This window comes from Apteryx mantelli, chromosome 3 (assembly GCF_036417845.1).
Source record: "Apteryx mantelli isolate bAptMan1 chromosome 3, bAptMan1.hap1, whole genome shotgun sequence".
NCBI classification, from domain to species: Eukaryota; Metazoa; Chordata; class Aves; order Apterygiformes; family Apterygidae; genus Apteryx; species Apteryx mantelli.
This window is the reverse complement of record NC_089980.1, coordinates 42,308,060-42,327,683: the sequence shown is the minus strand read 5'-3', so window position 1 is coordinate 42,327,683 and position 19,624 is coordinate 42,308,060. Positions and strand designations below refer to the sequence as shown.

Below are 19,624 nucleotides of genomic sequence, written 5' to 3'. Positions count from 1 at the left end.
TCTGTTTTATGACTGGGTAAATTTTTCAACTTAATCATAGTTAGATTTGTGTTTCTGGAAGAGGATTCACTGTGTCCTTGGCTTAGACTCCCCTGTTTTGTTTTGATATTACAGATAATGGTGGACCTTTCTTTTGGCACACTAGGACTAAATCTCAATGTGGTTTATTTACAAGGTCAGTCATGGGTTAAAATGATAAAATGATACATGTCCAGCACAGAATTGCAACTTTCCTTGACCAGGCAAAGGCAAGAAAAACGTAGATCTTTTGCTTTAAGAATAACCAGAGAATCTCCCTACAGACAGACCAATATGTCTGGAAGTTGTTGCACACTTTTTTAGACATTAGCCAACATAAAGCACTTGACAAAAAGAGATGTTTTATTTTAATGACTATAACATGCTTGGGAAACGTTTCTCTACCTTCTCCTCACACACCCCTTCTATGTTTGAACACATGCCTTTCCAGCTTCTGCTCAACCTATGGCTTTGGTTCTTCCACTGGCAATGAGCTGCTTTTGGACTCCTAAAAGGGAACTGTCTGTCCTTACCAATGCTGAGCTATTTCTCATGTTTGCCTTATATTATTTTTCCCCCTCTCTTCTTCCTCTTTTTCTTTAAAAAAAAAAAAAAAGGAAATTTTTAACAAACCAGATGTGCTTCTCAAAACCCATAACATCTTCCATTCTCAGTGAGCTCTCTGTGTTTGTTGAATCACAAGCTTTTTTTCTTACCATGGAAACCTACTATAACTGGCCAGTTAAAGGAAGAGAGGGACACAGACATCTGATTATCGTGTTCTTTTTTGATTTCTCAAAGCAAACCAAACCAAAAAAAAAAAGGTAGTGGGAGAGGGAGGGCTTTTAAAAATATCCTATTGAGCCCAGGAAGAATTGGTCTGGTTCACAGATTTATTAATAATAATGAAGCTCTAGTTTTAACAGCTGGAGCTGAATATCTTTCTAAATATAGATGTGGCTAATTGATTGCTATGAGTTAGTCAGAGCCATGTTTCCACAGCTGGGATTTAAAACAATACAAATTATCTTTTCAAACCTGGGAAGTTTTTTCTTTCTTTCTTTCTTTTTTTTTTTAAGTATCTTTAGTGCTGGAAAAAAGTCATTTCAGTATTTAAGTTTTGAAAACAATCCATTACCAAACTGAAGTACTGACCCTCTCTGTAGCGGGTATATTTTACAGTTCTGTTCAGCATTTACTGTCAGGTAGACCACTCAGTCCCTGTTAATCAGCACAGTAGTGACCACTGCCAACCCACCAGTAAAAGCTTTTCTCCTGTCATTTATGCATATGGAATACAAATATCCTCTTCAGTCTTGGAAGGCAACAAACTCCTCCTTCTTGGAGATATGGCCATGGAGGAATCTCAAACTTCCTGTGCATGGTACTAATCAAAGTCCTGAGACCCACTGGGCCAAACTGGGGACAGAGGCAATTTCTGCAAGTCTGTTGGTGATGTTGTTATTTAAAGCTGGGACCTTTAATTTTACACAAAACCTAATGGGGAGCCACTCTAGGCTGATGGAGCAGGTATAAAGTACAGATTTCCCAATCAATAAACCTTAACCCAGGCTTCAACTTATCATATCTAGTAGGAAAGTAAGGGATTTGATTTTTTTGGCTTTTCTGCTTAAACAGAACCGTTTACTGTTGGTGGCCATGGGGAGGAAATGATATTTTAAATTTAAAAGGCCAGATTGCTGGATGCAAGCATCCATGTTTGCAGAGAAAACCTTGTAACTATAGTTATCTTCATGCAATAAACAGATGCTTGATTAAGAACTGATTGAAAACTTAGACTGACTCTTTAAATAGGAACCCTAGCACAGCTGGTTCCTGTTCTTTTTCTGGATTTCTCACTTTCAACACAATTTTTTAAAGGAATACATAGATTAGGTCAAGGGCAATGTTTTCTGCCATTTCCCATCAACTGGAAGAAGTGGGGGGTGGGGAAGATTGTGAAATTCTGCCCTGGAATCCTTCACCAGTTTTTACGTGACAGACGAAAAATAGACTTTTTCACAACAAAAACAGAATGAGGTTGAATTTTGTTTGTGAAAAGTCTTCCCCTGGATTTCTGTGGAGAAACAATGAAAACGCTCAGGCCAAGGCAAAGTGTCCTCCCTTGGTGTGAATTTTATTTTCTCACTTGAATAAGGTGATGGTTACCTCAAAGGAAGCTTTACAATATACTTAAGTGTTGACGAGTATGAACTTACATCACTATACTGCTGTATAACTGCTCTGCTTTATGTGTGTGTGGTTTATAACAAACCCGTTTGTAAAACATTTTGGATCCTCCTGAAAGAACAGCATCTACTTAGTCAGGTATTATTGACATTGCCATAATTATTGGTGTTCACACCGTTGCTCCATGAAACCAAAGATGGATTAGATTTGAAAATCGAACTTAAGCCTCCGTATAGAGAGACATGTGGTAGCACAACAGAGGTGGACAGTTTGAACAAGACTAATGAGGAGGGTAGGAAAGGTATTATTCATTCCCAGTCTTTCCCCTGACAGCTCCTCTCAAGCAGAGAATTTATATTTATCATGGGGACTGGAGATTAAAATCTGTGCATGCACTCAGTAAGCTTAGCACATACAATAACCATGTTTTGAGGAACAGCAAGGCAGTGAAGGCCAAAATCTGCTTTAAGAAAATAGTCATTGATGGTAGAATGCTATGAAGCATGCAGAAATACTGTAGTCCAAGTGCCAGTTAGAGGCTGTGCATTTCAAGCATTCATTTTTGGAGACTGGCATGTTCTGCCAGCCTCTGGGGCTAATGTAGAAGGAAAAGATCAGGAAGTCAAGATGGGGTGCATTCCAGTGGCATGACCAGACACTGCAGCCTGCCACCACAAGCAGCCACTCAGTTTATAAATTACATACCTATTGTACACTGATTTAGAAGTGCAGGTTGGTATCTAGCATATCAGAAATATTTATAGTACCTGTAACCTGGTTTTGGCTGCCAGAGTTACTGTGGAATTCATGGGAGAATCCTTTAAGAGCAATTGGTTGCAAGGAGAACTGGACCCAGCCCTGCCTGAAATCAGTAGGGCTCTTTCCATTATCTGATTTGAATCTGTCCTATGAAGAGGACAGACATTTATTTGAGCTGCCTTAGTACAGGATTGGAGTCTTTGTAACAGCAATCTCAGGATTACTTATCTGGGGAAGACTGTGCATGGCCGCATGTTGTAATTCATTTTTTCATTGGCTCCTCCCTCAATAGCAGGCAGCACAGACGGCCGGGAATTTTTATCAGGGCTATTTTTCCTCCTGCTCATACAAGCCCTGTCCCTGCTGTCTCCAGAGCCCTTCTGCCACTGTTTAACATTTCATTGGCAAGCGCAGCAGAGAGTGTGTGCGCTGCTATCCCGCTTTCCCTCTCCTTGCTGAAATGCCTTTTCAAAATAAACAACTGTCTAAACGATTTGCTTTGGCAAGAGGATGAATTCAGTGGAAAGTTTGGCAGAGGAAGGAGAGCTGGCACTGAGCTCATGGACCTGTTATATCTTGGAGCTTGGGGGCCCTTATGGTGTGGAAATGAATTTTTTAATGAAAAAAAGAGATACCATCCTGTATTGCAGTGGAAAACCAGCTGAAATGCAATTTTCCATTTTGCTTTGCCTGTGTCATTTGTCCCCAAATGACTTAAGGAATAAGCAAGCTTCAGCCCTTGTTCCATGGTATTACAGCATGTCACACAATTCCTGAAAACTTTGTGCTTGTATAAAGGTTTAGCTATAGATTTCACAACAGTGCACAAAAGCAGGTATTGTTGGACAGGGAATCCGCACTGGGAGCAGTTAAGTGATTTGTACAGGGTCACACAAAACCCGTGGCAGAGACCAGAAGAGAGTGTTGGGGTTCAGATCTGCTGGGTCTGTGCCATGCTGCTCTGCCTCTTGTGTGCCGACTGAGGTAGGCAGCATGGTTAGCTCCAGGGAAACTGCCTCCAGCAGCACAGCATCCTTCATCCTAGCACCAGTACTTTGAAAAAGCACATATAAAAAAGAGAAGAAGTAATAGAAAGAGAAGTAGTAATAAAAACAGAAGAGAAAGAGAAGAAGTAATAAAAACAAAGGGGTCTGTTGGAGTTTAGATTGTGAAAGGACAACATGGCTGTCTTTACAATAGTGCATTGAATTGATGTAGTGCCTTACAGATGTGAATGACTGAATTCTTGCCATTTTCTTTATCAGATAAGTGGAGTAACATTTTCTGTTTTTTAACAAATGGAGAAAGTGAGGCTCAGGGAACATGAGTTCCCAAGCCACATCATGGGCAGAGTTGGCAGCTAAAGTTGGATCTCCTGACTTGCCTTCCTCTGCTCGGTCAGCTTTTTCTGGAGGGATTAGACAAAGAATTAAAATGCTTTCTTCAGTGAACTGAAGATTTTTCTTTTGTACTTATTTTGGTACTTTTAGCTCACTTTTAGCTTTTAGATTTTTGCTTTGCATCTTCCAGTGCTTTACAGTGAGTGATTGTGATCTGCTAAGCCAGGTACAGGGCACCAAAGTCCACTGTTCTCAGCATGGATCCTCCTTGCTGCTGCACAGAGTCCACAACACATTATATTCACAAATGCCTCTGGAAGGTTCTCGGGGTGCTGGGCCTTTCCAGCACAGCAATGCTGTTACTGCTCTTAGTGGAAGTGGGGACGCAATGGCAAAAGCACTTCTGCCTGTGTGAAAAGAGTAGCTGTTTTCAGAGGTTTCAGAGAAAAGGAGTTAACACAGAGAAGTCATCTATTGCTGTTTTCATACTCTGAACTCCCTCCATGACTTATCACTGCTGTATTGCTTCCTTCAACTCCTGCCATGTTTGGTAGCTCAAAGCAACTTGCACTTCTTCCAACACTTTTTTTTTTTTCCAGATACTTTGGGTTTCTTTGTTTGTTTCTGGCTGAGAACACGGCCTTTTTAGAGAAAAAAGAAGCTATTGCTTCAAACTGCTTTGTGGGCCTGGCAAGGAAAGCAAAGGAGGGGAGATGCTGAATCTCTCAGGCTGTGCCAGAAGGAAGCTGCTTTCCTTGGAGGTTTCTTCCCCCTGCAGTTTACTGGGAGACATTGTTTATGCTTTACCTGGTACAGGGCCAAAGGGGTTTATAAGACCTGCTTCCAAACTCATTTTCTCCTTGGGAGCTGAGCCTGAATTGTTCTCAGTATCATTTCCATTCTGCAAGAGCACCCACCCAAGGAAAGGGAAGCTGGGTTGTGTTAGTATGAGTTGAGTCCACACAATTTGAAGACAATCCATACCTTGGATTTGTTTTAGTGAATGCGGATGTTTTTAGGGATGTTCTGCTTGTCAGTGGTGGTGCATTAAAGTGCTGGCAGAGTGTGCTAGGGCAGTTGTGCATCAGGGCACCAATGCCATCAGGAGTGTATTGCCAGTGCTGCCTGTTGTGATAGAGGTGTGTGAGTGAAGGTGTTTGGACAGTTTGTTGGATGCATACAGTTATATAGGAGTTATGGACATGTGCATATATGGTGCTGAAAGACTATATACACATGCATTTGAGTGCATTTCAGTGAGTACAGAGGGATGTTTGTGAGTGTGTGAGAGCAAAGGAGAGAGTACAAGTTCTGCAGGACTGATGTCCAAGAGCCAGGTTTTGCTGTGATTTCACCATATTCAGATCAGGACTGCCCTGTGACTGAAGTCCCGCCAGTTGGCAGTCTCCACATGCATCCTGCAGCCTCAACATTTGCCTTTTAAAATAAGAGCTATTTGTGATGTATTCACTCTCTTTTAAGTCTGCCCGGGAGCCCTGGCTGCTTTCCTTGCCCCTCTCTCATGTCATGTCTGTCCATAGTTTCCTCTCTCCCAGGCAACACCCTGACTCAGAGGACTCCAGAGAGATGGATGACATAGCAAAAGGCTCCTGAGAGGACAGACTGTAGCATTATTTCAAAAGCTCTCTACCTCCAATCCTTCTAGCAGTGGATTTGAGGAGAAAAGGAAAGAGGAAGGTGGAAGGGGAAATGATGAGCTAAAATTACCTGTTTAGTAGTTTTTTCCCCAGCTAGCTCACTGGATATACTGTCTTTCCTGCCCCTGCTGTCCCACAGTTGCAGCTGAGGTGTGATCAGACAGTTGTCCTCTGAAATCACTCCATCATCCTCAGGCACTGGACAAGTTTTTTTTGGCATCAGTAGATACTAGTGTTTTCCAGCACTGTGTTGCCCAAAGGATACCCAGGAGAGCAGATTATTTAGGGAGAGAGGCACCTGCCTTAAGGGAAAGGTGCTTGGGTTGCCAGGGAGAAGTTTTTACTCGCCACATGAATGCTCACAGAGGTTTAAATTACATGTGTGGCTACTCGTAGGCTTTCCTTGCTGCCTTACTAGACTGCCTGCCTAATTCTTGTTATGTTTTCTGCCCCCTTGACAGTATGCGAAGGCATTGAAGCACTTTGGAGAGAACGAGGGCAAGATGCAGCCAGATGAATTTTTTGGTATCTTCGACACTTTCTTACAGTCATTTGCAGAGGCCAAGCAAGATCTGGAGAATATGAGGAAGAAAAAGGAAGAGGAGGAGCGCAGGGCACGCATGGAGGCCATGGTGAGAACCCACGCACAGGAAGGGATTTCATTTCATCACCTTTGTGTGTCTCAAGAGAGAAAGATTGACAGAGCCAGTTCCAGTGCTCATGTCCTATCCTGTCTGTCTCATACCCTTCTCCCTGCCACCTCCCTTGGTCCTACTACTCACAAAAAATGATGTTTTCCTGTCAGCTGTCTTGTCAGACCTCAAGGGCATGCTGTTTGGCTCCCAAATTACCTCCTTTGGGTCTAGGTACCCAACTCTGGCCTTGCCTTTTCTGCCCTGGCACTTTGCAACATGGTGTTACCCCTGCCCAGGGTCAGACTGTCCTCCTTTCAGGCTGCAGGCTCTGCACAAAGCTCTTGGAGCCAGATTTCCCTCGGTCCTGCCAGCTGGTCAGCTTCCACTCAGCCTCTATCATCATCTGCTCTGTGCCTGTCATCTGACAGCATATAGTAACACACTGAATGCCCTGGTGCCTACTTCAACCTACACTAGCAATATTTCTCTCTGACTGGCCTTAATGTCTTGATTACTGAGGCTGCTTTTGTCCTTGACGTGGCAAGAGAGCTTGTGCGCATCATTGATTTTGCTGCTGGGAGACTGATGTGTGTATCCCCAGGGATTCATGTGAACCAGCCTCCCCCTCTAACCTCAGACTTTCCTGAAGCCTGAGAACAGCTCGGCATTCCTCTGCATCCTTCCACTCTGCCAGCACTTTAATTCCAGCAGCCACCACAGCCCCAGGCTACGCTTAAGAGAACTGCTGCTTTTAATGTTTGTTATTCCAAATGCACCCTGTTCTGCTCTAGTCAGAAGAGGAGACAGGTAAAACTCTTGGATGTCAGCAGGGTTCTTGGAACTGTTGGACAAAGAGATAAAATGCCAGGACTTAGACTCAAGTTTCATATCAGCTAGCCTAGAAAGTACAGGAGCCCGCTGTTAAAGCACTGAGATGATTTGACAAACCTGATGCATCAGGGCAGGGGTTGTAGTTTGCTTATGGAAAAAGTCTTCCTGCAGCTTGGGACTAAGGCACAGAATGAGCAACCTGCCTTTCAAAAGTCTTATCTGTGCCTTGGTGTCTCCACTAATCATGTAGCTGACCAGTGTGGAAGATAACCGAATTCCCTGGTGCCACTTTAGTGAGACCAAGGGCCTCACATTGACAGATGGACCTATTTGATGATTTGTAAAATCAGTGGTTCTATTCCCTGCCCAGGCTGAGTACTTGCTGTCCACGTGACACTAACAGTGCATTTGGACTGTTTCATTACTCTTTCTGTTTATAACCAGTTTCTTTTTCCGGATTCAAGGCAATGTTCCTTCCTGTTCCCATCACTGCAAGATGCTGCCTTCATACAAACTGCAAGATGCTGCCTTCATCCAAACATGAGCTGTTTGGTGGACAGAGTTTCTGTTGATATTTTGATTTCTCATGCACTTTTCATTCTCCAATGTGTTCAGCTTGCAGCCTATGTTACGGCTGTCAGAATTTTTTTCCTTCTTCTTTTCCTCCTTTTGCCGCATTGTGACCTTTCTGCCTGTCTGAATGTAGCTACTCCTGGCCTAAGTGCAAAACTGTTTGTGTCTATAGTAGTGACTGTGGTTTGTGTAGATGCATTCAAGCTGACTTTAAACTCACTAGGTTAGGTACTGTTAGCACAGTAGCTGCTGCTGCACAGAGGTCGCTGCAAGCCTGGCCCTAGAAGCTGGATAATCACTTATGCCAGCATCATTTGTAGAGTATCACTTTGGCACAGTTACTTTGCTGACGCTAGCCTACTGCAAAATTTGTGCAAAATAGCTGCAGCATAGACATATCCCATGCTTCCTCCCTGCTCCAGGGTGGTAGTGCTTTGTGACGCAAACACAAGATACTACTCATTTCTCATTTCTCCTGCTGTCTGCTTGCCTGTGCAGAAGAGGGGAAAGCCAGCATGGCTGTCAAGTGCCATTGGCACTGGTGATGGCCTTGTATGTAAGCTCCTGATTTCTTTTTTCCTAAACCATACTGACACACCTATCTGCTCCTTGACAGTATTTCTAGTAATCTAGTGTCTCAGTTAGCTAATACTAAAGCTCTGTGTCTTTCTCCACAGCTAAAAGAGCAGAGGGAAAAAGAGAGGCGACAAAAGAAAGCAAAAGCAGGAAGTATCTCCGAGGAGAGTGGGGAGTTTGATGACCTGGTATCAGCATTAAGGTCAGGTGAAGTCTTTGACAAAGACTTATCCAAGCTCAAGCGTAACCGCAAGCGTTCGGGGAACCAGGGCTTAGAGACAAGCCGGGAGCGGGTGGTGACAAAGCTAAATTATTAATTAGAAGAGGAAGAAAAATAATCAACCAAAAGAAGATGATGAAAAAGTGCAAAACAAGGAAGATGAATGTGTGCAATGGTGCCTGGCTGACAGCTGCTCCAAAGGATTTCTTTGGCCTGTGGCTAGAGACATTACCTTTCTATGATCAGCTTTCTTCTCATCCCTTCTCTGTGCTCCTAATTTGAACCATTGTAGAAGTGCCTCTATGGAGCCAGCAGGGTTTGTGACTTGGCCATTCAGAGCTAACAGACTTGCTTCTGGGAGTTTATTGTGTCATCAAAGGCCTTGTGGTGATGACAGAAAGTACTTGGGCCTTGTGGACTGCCTCGCAGCTGGAGAAGGATAATTTTCTATGTGCCAAAGTAAAAACTAGCTATGTTCTCCATCTTGCTGATAATAAGGAAGACATTAATTTCAAAGCAGCTCTGTAAACACACCTGTTGCTTCTTCAAGATCTAGATTGGCCTCGGGGGGGCTTGTCAAGAAGTGGTTCTTGGTGTTTCCAGTCCCCTTCCAGGATTGGATTTTACAGCAAGCCGTCAATTAGAACGTGAAAAATGCTTTTGATCTTCTGTGCTGTATAATAGTCTTGTGTGGCCTACACTGTCCAAAGTGTTAGTCAGAAGGAAGAAATCAGGTTCAGGAACAAATTGGAATTCAAGAATCATAATCAACATGACATACTTCGCTGAAGTCTTTTGGATTCTGCTTTTATAAAAGCCATTTTCTGGAATTTGTTGATGGTTGAGCCTCAAAGATAAGAAATACATCTCCTAGGAAAGGAGCTCTGGCTTGCAGTTCAGAAAAGTAAGACACTGCCTGTTTGAGGTTAGAAATAGATGCCTGTGGAGCCTGTTGTCATTGCTGGAGGGTGGGAGGGAAGCAGCTGAACATTTCTTACCTGTTTGTGCAACATTTCTTAGTACAACCCAGTGGAAACTGGGAGTTCTCTAGCATCATCCACAGGTCACAAGTAGCGAAAAACAAATGGGGTCACTGGCTGCAAGAAATGAGATTTCTCCTCCACCTGATGCTCACTGCAATTGCTGTTGGGATGAACTGGAGTTTCCATCTAATGGGCTTCACTGCACACACCCCACTCCTATCTAGGTGAATCACATAACTCAGTAAGATATGAATGGTGTCAAAGGAGAGCCTTGGAACCCACAGCCTTTCCCATTTTGAAGGGATTTCTCAGGATGAACAAATGGAGGATCCCATATACAAAACTGAGAATTTTTGAGGAGGACACAGAACTGTATAAACTGAGCAGGCTTTGGAGATGAGTTAACTCATAGGAAAAAAAGAAATTTGTATTTAAACTACACATGTGAAGCACAGCCAAAAAAGCAAAGAACCGCAAGAAGACACCTCTTACTCCTGAACTCTGTGTACCTTCATGGCTCTAGGAAAGGGTGGGGATTATGTGGGTAGTCATGGGCTTTTTTTTAATCTTGTCTTCCTTTTTGATCATCCTCCTCAGAGAGGGAAAAGAGGAAAAGAAAGAAATGGTGATGGATTCTTCCTCCTAAGCAAGAAGAAGAGAGAACAATTGAGAGAGGGACTCACCTCTCTCACTAGAGGTGCAAACTGTGCATCAGTAGTCAACAGCACAAAATGTCAGGGAATCCTAGGGAAGTGAAAAAAGCTTCATTTGTCACTTTAATCTTTTGGTTTGATTTTTCTTTGAATGTCATTCAACCTGAGGTTCTGCACTGAGTCTGCAGAACAGAACTTCCAGAACAGAACAGCATCAGTATTACACACTACCAATACTGGGGGAGCAAACTGTGGTGGTTTTCTGAACACTTTGAGAGTAAAATAATTTTGTAAACTATGGGAAAAAGCAAAATAAGTCATAATTGTTAAACTCTAATGTTTTATTGTTTACTGAGTCTCCCACCCCAGAATTTCCCTATTTACGACATTCCAGACTGCCGCGCCTCTGTATAATACTCATCGTAAAGAGCTGGTATCTTACAAGAGCTGGGTGCATTCTCCTCCCTTATTATCCCACTCCCCTTCTGGGATTAGCAATTAACAGCAATGCACACTGCAGCGGACACAAGCACCTTTTAGAAGAAAGACTATTTCATAAAGGTTTTTGAAAATTTAAGAAAAAACTCTCACTTTTTTAAGCATTTTTATTTTAAATTACAAAATGGATTTTTAAAAATGTCTCTTATAAATTATATTAACGAGCTCCTTGCTGCTCCCTGAAGTAGACATGCTATATCCCAGCCCTTTTTGTTTGTCTTGTTTTAAAGCATGCCATATAACCTATGCCATGTAAGCCGTATGAGAGGTGGTAATATGTGCCAAATTGGTATACAGTCAAATTTAGATTTAGATAATCTCTGAATTCCAAAGATGATGTTTTTAAGGATTAGAACATTGTAGTGTTTTCCCTCTGTGTTCTCCCTGGTTTTAAGACTTGCTCAGAAATTCAAGCATAGTGTCAAGGTCAGCCCTGGTGCAAGAAGATGTGACTCATGGCTCTGTCCAGCTTACGGCTGCTTGCTCCCCAGGTACTTATTTGATAAAGCAGACTGTCAGCATGGCAGTGCTGTCAGAGAAGGAACAGCTCAGGGCAAAACCCTTGAATATAAATACAGCATTCTCCCCACCTGGTCAAACCAGGTTCATGCTGTGCTTTTTGAAACTGAAGTCACTTTGCCAGGCCACAAATGTAGCAAAAGCAGAGAGAGGATATGATGTGATAAGACATCTGTTCATTTGTGTACGCAGCTCAGTGCTGATTTAGAGATCCTGTATGGTGGTACATGGTACTCCAGCCATGCTGAGAGAGTCAAAAAAAGCTGCTTTAGTTTTGCCACCTCCCTGACTCAGACACAAAGAATCGTACAACTCCTATAAATCAGCTGTGGGATACATTACTGGGACTGACAGAAAGCCTGGAGTCACGCCCCGATTCATTGCAGCTCAACTGTCTTAGCATCATAGAGCACCAGACTTCTGTTTTAGAGTGTCTGCTGGTGGCTGAAGGCTTCCTTCAGCATGCTGAACAGTCTCCCCTGACTGTTGACTACATGGTAAACATTCACTGAGAAGGTTTGGGAAAAGCTTGGTTGAACGCTGAGGCAAGTAGTGATTTCTTATAAGTGGTGACAAGTGGAGAGGCCTGTTAATATGTCTACCATATGAAGATGAGACTGGCCACACAGAAGATAAGGAAAAAGATGGCTCTGCTCTAGGGCCTGGCTTCAGATTGTTGCTGAAGCTGCATTTGTCCTTGCATCTAGTCACTTAGGTGCTGTGAGTGCAGCTGTGCTCTGTTCTTCATATGCAGTTGCAGTAGAGTCGCTAACTGCTGAAGGAGATGGGAAAATCATATTCAGCATCCTCTAGTGCTAGCAGAGCCCCAGCAGGTACAGCAGGCTGTCATGAGGCATAACACTGAGTGACCCTCTCCATCAGGCTCTGAGATCCGGAGAAGGGCAAAGGTCTGTTGTTGTCCTTACAGCTGTGTCAAGCACCAGCATTTTAAATAAAATTGCTCTCACTTTGGAAATAAGTACAGGGGGAAATGTGAGAGAGAGGTGTATAATCCAGGACTTATTCTGCTTTACTCTTCCTACAGAAATGCAGGCAATGCTAGCTTTATGACAGAGTTCCTCACACCAAGAGGGGGAAGTATTTTTTCGCTCTCCAAACCTTGTCCCCAGAGGTCTAGTCCTCCCTCACTTACCTCTGGATTTCTGCATTGTTCTTAAGAAGGTTGCATTAGGTTGACCCTAGAAAAGACTGAAAAACTTACTTCACTCCCTCACCGTCTCGCTCCCTTTGGCCTGGGTCACTCTTCTCAGTCAGTCACAACTCTCTGGAAATGCTACAAGGTGAAGTAACTTCAGGGCAGCAAGGTCATTCCCTGCCCTGTAGCACATCTGTAGTCCAGGCACCAGTTCCCTACAAGGGCAGAAGCAGGACTAGTGTTTAGAGGTGAGAGACTTCCCAATAGAGAGACAATTTGCGTGTCCTTCAGAAGCATTTCTGTAATGTGGTCACAATGTCCGAGGAAGGGAAAGGAAGTGTGAGGGGCCCTGTCGGAAGGCTGTGGGGCAGGTGTTTCTGTAACGACCAGCCCCACTGGCTGAATCTTTCTTTTTTTTTTTTTTTTTTTTTTTTTTTTTAGGAAAGCTCATACTTTGAGCATGGGAGAAGCTTGTGTCAGGAGTTTCCGTGAGGGGAATGGAGATCAGTTGTACAGTTGATGATGTACATGATGTATGCAGTTTTGTTTCTGGGTTGGTTGTTTTTGTTTTCTTTTTTGTTTGGGGGTTATATGTTTTTTTAAAAAAAGGTTTTAGGAATCTCTAAGGGGAACCTGTAAATCTGACACCTCTATTTATTTTGCCTTATTTTAGTTTGCTATGTTTGTATGTATACACTGCATAACAGCAAAGACTATTGAGACCATGCCAGGGCATTACACCAGCTAGACATCTGGCTTGGTTATTCTGCAGCAAGCTGAGCTAGGTGAGGGCTGCGTGTGAGCAGTGTTGGTGTGGTAAAGGAGGAAGAAAAACCTTTCCTTTGGCTTTCTTCTTATCACTCTGCCCCTAGTGATATTGGACCTGGGAAAGCAAGTGTTTTAAAGCATATGGTGAACTTACACAGATCAGTTATTTTAGAGCTTTTTTTTTAAAAAAAAAAACTTTTTATTTTCTCATCATGAATCACAGTGGGAAGATTGAAAAGTGTTAAACTGCACAGTTGTTCACTCAGGCTTCACCCTTCAACCCAAATTCTTGCCATGATCCAAAGGAGCTTGGATAGATGTACAAAAGTAATTCATGCCCTGTAACTTCTCACCAGAGTTAACATGTTGTGTGAGACAAACTGGGACAGTTCTCTCTTCTCAGAGCTATTATTCCTTCCTATTTCCAAAACCAAGAAACCAGGATTTCTTCCCCTTCCCTTTTTTCCTTCTTTCCCCCTCCCCAAGCTTCTCTTTGCACCCGGAAGTGCTGGACTGTTTTTCTTACTGAAAGTTTAGGTTCTTTAGGGTGTGCTCAGTGCTGCTGCTTGTTAGCTTTAACCAGTGACTGATGCCAAAAGGACACTGAATTTACATTCACTTTCTATCCATTAACATCAACAGGATCAACAAAATCTTTCTACTGATTGGCTTTCTACTCATGGAGTTCCTAGCAGTCCCCAGGTGTTGGGCCATTGCTCCTCAGCTTCTGTCCTGAACGTGGGAGATCTCTGGTCGTCTGTCATCCAGGTAGTTAGCCCCCATTGGCCACCTTAGTTTCTGTTATCAAAGGAAGGGAGGCTGAAGAGGCCAACGTGGTTAACACAAGTTGGTCAACTGAAAACGTAGAATTTATGTGTGTGTGTGTGTGTGTGTATATATATATATATTTTTTTTTTTAAAGCTATCTGCTACTCTGAGTAGTAGTTTTGATAACCAGAATCCCCTGAAATTGGCTAGATTTTGCTCACTGTACTTGCTGAGAAGGATGCCATTAGTCTAGAAAGGGGTTATGGCATCACTTTTCAAGAGAGAGTCTGGACACTCAAAAGATCTTTTAAAACAAGTCCTCTCTGTTACTGGTGTTAATGTGGAATAGTTCCCGTATAGCCAGCACAGGTTGCCCTGGGTTTACACCAGCATAATTCATAGCAGCATCTGGATCAAAACTCCCCTTTGGACTGTTTTGGCTGTTTATAAGATGTTCCACAAGGCTCCTGAAGGGCATGGTGAAGGGCTGTCCACCAGTAGGAGCTCTCACCCAACTGATCTGGAAAAGCCTCCATAACAAGTCATTCAGCTCTCCTTCACACTTACCTTTAAAAAGGCTCCTTAAAAACCTTTGCAGTTTTGAGAATTGTAAGGAGATTCAGGTACCTCTACGCTTGCACTTCTCCCAAACCACCTCCATCTCCAGCCGTTCTCCTCCCTGCAAGCCTGCTCAGCTTGAAACTCACAGGTCACTTTGGGACGTGCTCCTGCCTGCCAAGCTAGAAAGTACAATGCTGCTTACCAAAGTGGGAGGTTGTGTGCTGCTGTAATGCCTTGGCGTATCCTCATTTCTTAGTCAGTTTAAGACTATAAGTGAATTAAATGTACAAATCCTGTAGTGTCCTTTTTATCCATATCTTTTTATAAGAATATACTCTAATACTAAAAAAAAAAGCAAAAAAAAAAATTAAAGATATATTGTCCCCACTGTGTCTCAGTAAATTTCTTTGTAGTTGAGTTTTCTGTGCGTTTTGCTGGAAAGTCTGAAAGGTGAGTTGGGGTCTGGGTGCATTCTTTTGCTAGGCTATGGGTCTTTCTCTTTGATCACGAGCATCTAGCTCTTTAGATGACACAGTCACTGCAGGTTGGGTGAGAAGGTTCACAGGTTGTTCTGGGGGAGCAAGCAACAAAGTGAACACAAGCACGTCCCCACTTTGCAATGGTAGGGAACTAGCCACAGAGCCACCACATCATTACCACATCCAAGGTCATCTTTTAAAAAGACTGTGGATAAAGCAAAGAACAGCAAAGGGAACATGTGAGTTCACTTAAAAAAAAAAAAAAAAGACAAGACAGATAGTCCTGCTAGCGAAGATCTTGTTATCCACATTGAGACATACCAGTACAATAGGAGGCCAATGAAGGAAGCTCAGGTTTTAAGACGCTGGCTATACGCTTGCTTACTTACCTAAGCGGTATGCTGACAGCAAGGGAGTGACTGAAAGGGGGAGGAGAGGCCTGCTTCAAAGGAAGGAGTTAAATAAGGCCAGCTGAAAAGAAGCCAGGAAAGCCAACATCAGGGCTGAAGCCTTCAGGGACATGGGTGGAGGAGACACTGGATAGAGGACAGCAGGGCAAGTAGGAGGCGGAGAGAGGCTGGAGCTCATTGAGATGCGCTTTCAGAGTGGGTAAACCAGGGGCCAGGCCGAGGACTTCCTTGGAGCTCAAAGACATAACCTTGTTTTCATCTTAGGTGCAGCGTATGCAGTGGTTGCATTTGCACGTATATCTCCCTGTCTCTGCAAACAGCAACAGCTTGCTGACCAAATTCATCCTTCAACCGCAAGCCCACACGTTCATCTTCAGCTCACCCAGGGGGGCCATTTTAACCACGAGCTCCTGAGCAGCGCACGCCTAGCTTTTTGGATCGGGAGTCCTGCTAGCAGCGCCATAGGTTCGTGCAGCAGATGGCTTCCCGGGGACCCCAGCGCAGCCTCGGCTGCTGGCTCTGGCAGTGACCAGAAGCAGCCCGGGGCTCACTGCCTGCACGGGCTCAGGGCAGGCCGGCAGGCAGGCGGCGAGCCCAGCGGCGCTTGAGCCCTCACCACTTCGAATAAGCGGAGGGTGCCCTGCCTAAATTGCAGGGGCAAGATTCACCTTTCTTTTAACGCAGCGAAGGGGTTGGAGCCGCAGCAGGGAGGTAAGGGCCGCCCAGCTTGTCCGAGCAAAACTGCTGCTGGGGCTCAGCTGCCCCCGTGATGGGGGGCTGGTGGTTTTCTCTTTCTTTCCTTTCCTTTCTTCCCGTTCTTTAACCTTTGGCTTTTGTCTAAATGAAGGTGGCGCTTTTGTCTGTGCCAAGGCGGCCATGGAACCTTCCGGAAGGGAGAAGCCGTGCGGCCCTTCGGGACCTGGCTTTCGCTGCTGGGAAACAAAATCATTAAAGATTTCTGCCCCCCCCCCCATCCAAAACTCTGGTTTTCAAGGCTGTTGTGCTAGATACTATTCTTTTTCTTCATTTTTCTGCAGCTAATGAACTTCCTGCTGTTGTAATCTGAGACATGGTCACTGTTTATCCCTGTTTTGGTCAGACTTTTTTGGGGAGGTGGAGTTTCTTGTCTTTTTTTTTTTTTTACCCCTGGTTTTGGTGTGGATTTATTAGGGGAGATGAGGGTGACAGTGCTTGTGGGGTCACATAACTCTGGTAAAATGTCATTTTGCTACATTTTTGGGGGGCCTGCTGTTCTGTCTGAGCACCAGCCTGGCAGAATGATTTGTCATCTAAGAGAGCGATGGACAGATGCATTAAGAAAGCAAAAATACCCTGTTTGCCTGTGCCTTGATGAGGGGACAAACTGGGGTAGGATGTCAGTCTGGAGCGTCTGGTTTCCATGTGTTGGTTTGTTTCTTGGCAAGGTGTCTAGCTGTTGCTTTAAAAAAAAAAAAAAAGTGCATTATCAAGTTGGATTAAAATAGCAGGGAGACTAACTAGAATTTAACTTGGATTTAACTTGATTTCAAACACCAAACTTCACATCAAGCCTGTGAAAGGGAACTGCTAGTCTGAATCTTTACTGATATTTGAAACTACGGTGATGACGTATGTAATGCCAGAAATTCATTCTTCATTTTCTGTGCCCTGTCCCCTACGCGTGAGGGTGGGATGACTGTGGTGATCTGAGGCCTCTGTCCCTGCGCTCATCCAGCGGGAGCCCCAGGTTGGTGCGATTGCCCAGGAGCCAAAGTCCTCTCTGTTATGTAGAGGTTCATCAGCTTCCCAAGGCATCCACAGAGCTGCAGCAACAGCTCTTAAATGTATTTTAAACCCATTTGTGAAGGGACCTGTTTTTGTCTTAAATAGAAGGGGAAGCATCTAACCCCCTTTTTTTTTGGCTTACTTGCGTAATAGGACCGCTAGAAAGCTCTAGTCTTTAATGCCTGTTATGCTTGGGTGAAGATCCATGGGGATCTTCCACCCATGCGGTTGGGGTGCACGATGTTGTCTGTGAAGCCAGAAATGTGCTTGGCAGCCAGCCTTCCTAGAGCTGGTGTCACCTTGCTGGTCTGTGTCTCAAAGCAAATGTTTAACAATGAGATTTGAGCTTAAGCATTTGCATTTTCTTTCTTTTTTTTTTTGCTAGGCTTTTTCTGTCTGTTCCAGAAAGCTTTTTTTTTTTTCTTTTTAATCTAGAGGGTCCTGATCCTATATCAAAGTACAGTCCAAGCCTCAAAATAATCCAATAACAGAAATAGCAGTCTCCAGAGGCTGTTTTTAAGCCTCTTTGAAAGGAAACAATTAGGGTTCTTCAAAAGGGTTAACTTTTGCTTTTTAAAACAAATATTCGTCCCTGTCTCCCAGAGCTGAGCTCCCTTCTTCCTTCCTATGCTTAATTAATGAGGAGGAGCCTCCTGGCTGGAAAAAAAAAATCCCCTTTCCAGCCAAGATCAAAGCATGAAACACAACACAAATGTAATGAGGAGTTCCAGCTCACTTGCTGCATCTCCTGCCTGCCAGGGAGCTGGATGCTGGCTGGAGCAAGACAGGGACCTCCAGCACGCTGGTGGGAGTGGGAGGTGCAGGCAGGGACACAACTTCTGCACTGATCTCTTGATGCATGGCCTAAGGAAACTGCTTGCAGGAAGGGAAGGCTCCTGAGGTCTCCCATTGCATGGGGTCACCGGGGGTGAGGGAAGGGGTGCCAGCCATCACCCAGCAGCCGGTCTGCCCAAGGGAGCTGAGTGCCTCCATTTCTGTGCTCACCCCAAGCCTTAGTGAGCTATTTCCAGCTCTGTTGCACCAGGGCTACCACAAATCCCAGCCTTTTGCAGGGCTGGCAGCCTAAAAGGTGCTTGTCCAAATATGAGTTGGCCTGGAGTCATCTGCTGGCATACGTCATCATTTGTATGTCCCACATACCAGTTTCTCCCTAGAGATACCATGTCAGGTAGTTACTAGTATCTGTAGACTCCCTTCTCTTGTTAAATGGTTGATTTTAGGCAGCAGCACAATTAAATGCTCATTTCCCTCCAAGCCAACCTTTCTTCCTGCTTGGTCTTCAACAATTTTCACTGAGCTGGAGTGAGCAAGACAGTCCCCTAACAGCTGCTGCTAATGTAAATCAAAATAGAGGTCCTGAAATGATTAGATTGTAACTGCAGGCCCAGTCTTGCTGGGGTACCTGTGGCACCTGCTCTGAAGGTATGTCTCTGGATTATAAAGCTGGGGATATAGCATGGCATATTGGCATGGCCATGCCACCCAGGCTAGCTTGTCCTCCTGTGAGGCAGAGATAGAAATCCCTGGCAGATCACACTCCTGATAGCGGTGTGCCCTGTCGCATGACACTCGAGCTCTTGGATTTGGAGCTAGCTCAGGTATTTGCTGACAGTGCAAAGGAGAGGGAGGTGAAAGAGCGCTCCCCCTCCCCTCACCATTTCTGCTGAAAGCACAGGCGAGGATGAATGGGTTTCATACTGATCCTGATTTTTTCTTTCCTCTCCTCACCAGCTGTTTCCTCAGGTTATATCAGCCAAAGGGTCGAAGAGGGTTTGTGGGGGACTAGAGGCTCCTCTTGGGAGAGCTGCTGCATCTTTCCTACAGTGGCAGCTGTGAACCCTGCGGGTCCAGAGGAGGCTGAAATGCTGTGATTAATTCAGTGTGGGAATCAAGGAAACACTCCTCACCCACCTTGTTTTAGATGTGGGCACAATGGTGTTCAGGCAATTCCTAGCAATGCTTGTGAAAGGACAAAGGCCCGGCTAGCTAGAAGAATAACAGCCAGTAAACAATGAATAAAAAACATTGGGAAAAGGACTTGGTAATTTATCGCACCATGCAAGATGCAGAAAAAGGCTTTTGTACAGCTGCAATGTCTGTCACTGGTATCAACAGAGGTTTGGTCTGTCTTATTACAGCAAGACCTTTGCCAGTTTTCTCCCTTCACAGAGGTACAATAAAAATAGCTATTCTGAGCAGTTCCACAAAGTACTGAGGAGGTTGCTAACTGGGGGAAGCACAAGA

At 44.2% G+C, this 19,624-nt stretch overlaps 1 protein-coding gene across 1 annotated transcript in view; it reads left to right on the top strand.

The window, feature by feature from the left end:
- DAAM2 (dishevelled associated activator of morphogenesis 2) overlaps nt 1–9,170 on the top strand; it is a 125,938-nt gene extending 116,768 nt beyond the window's left edge. The window contains exons 23-24 of the mRNA XM_067293187.1: nt 6,427–6,597; nt 8,682–9,170. Coding sequence (XP_067149288.1) covers nt 6,427–6,597; nt 8,682–8,897 — 387 coding nt within the window. The 3' untranslated portion in view covers nt 8,898–9,170. The remainder of the gene's footprint in view (nt 1–6,426; nt 6,598–8,681) is intronic.
- The last annotated feature ends 10,454 nt before the right edge of the window (nt 9,171–19,624 follow it).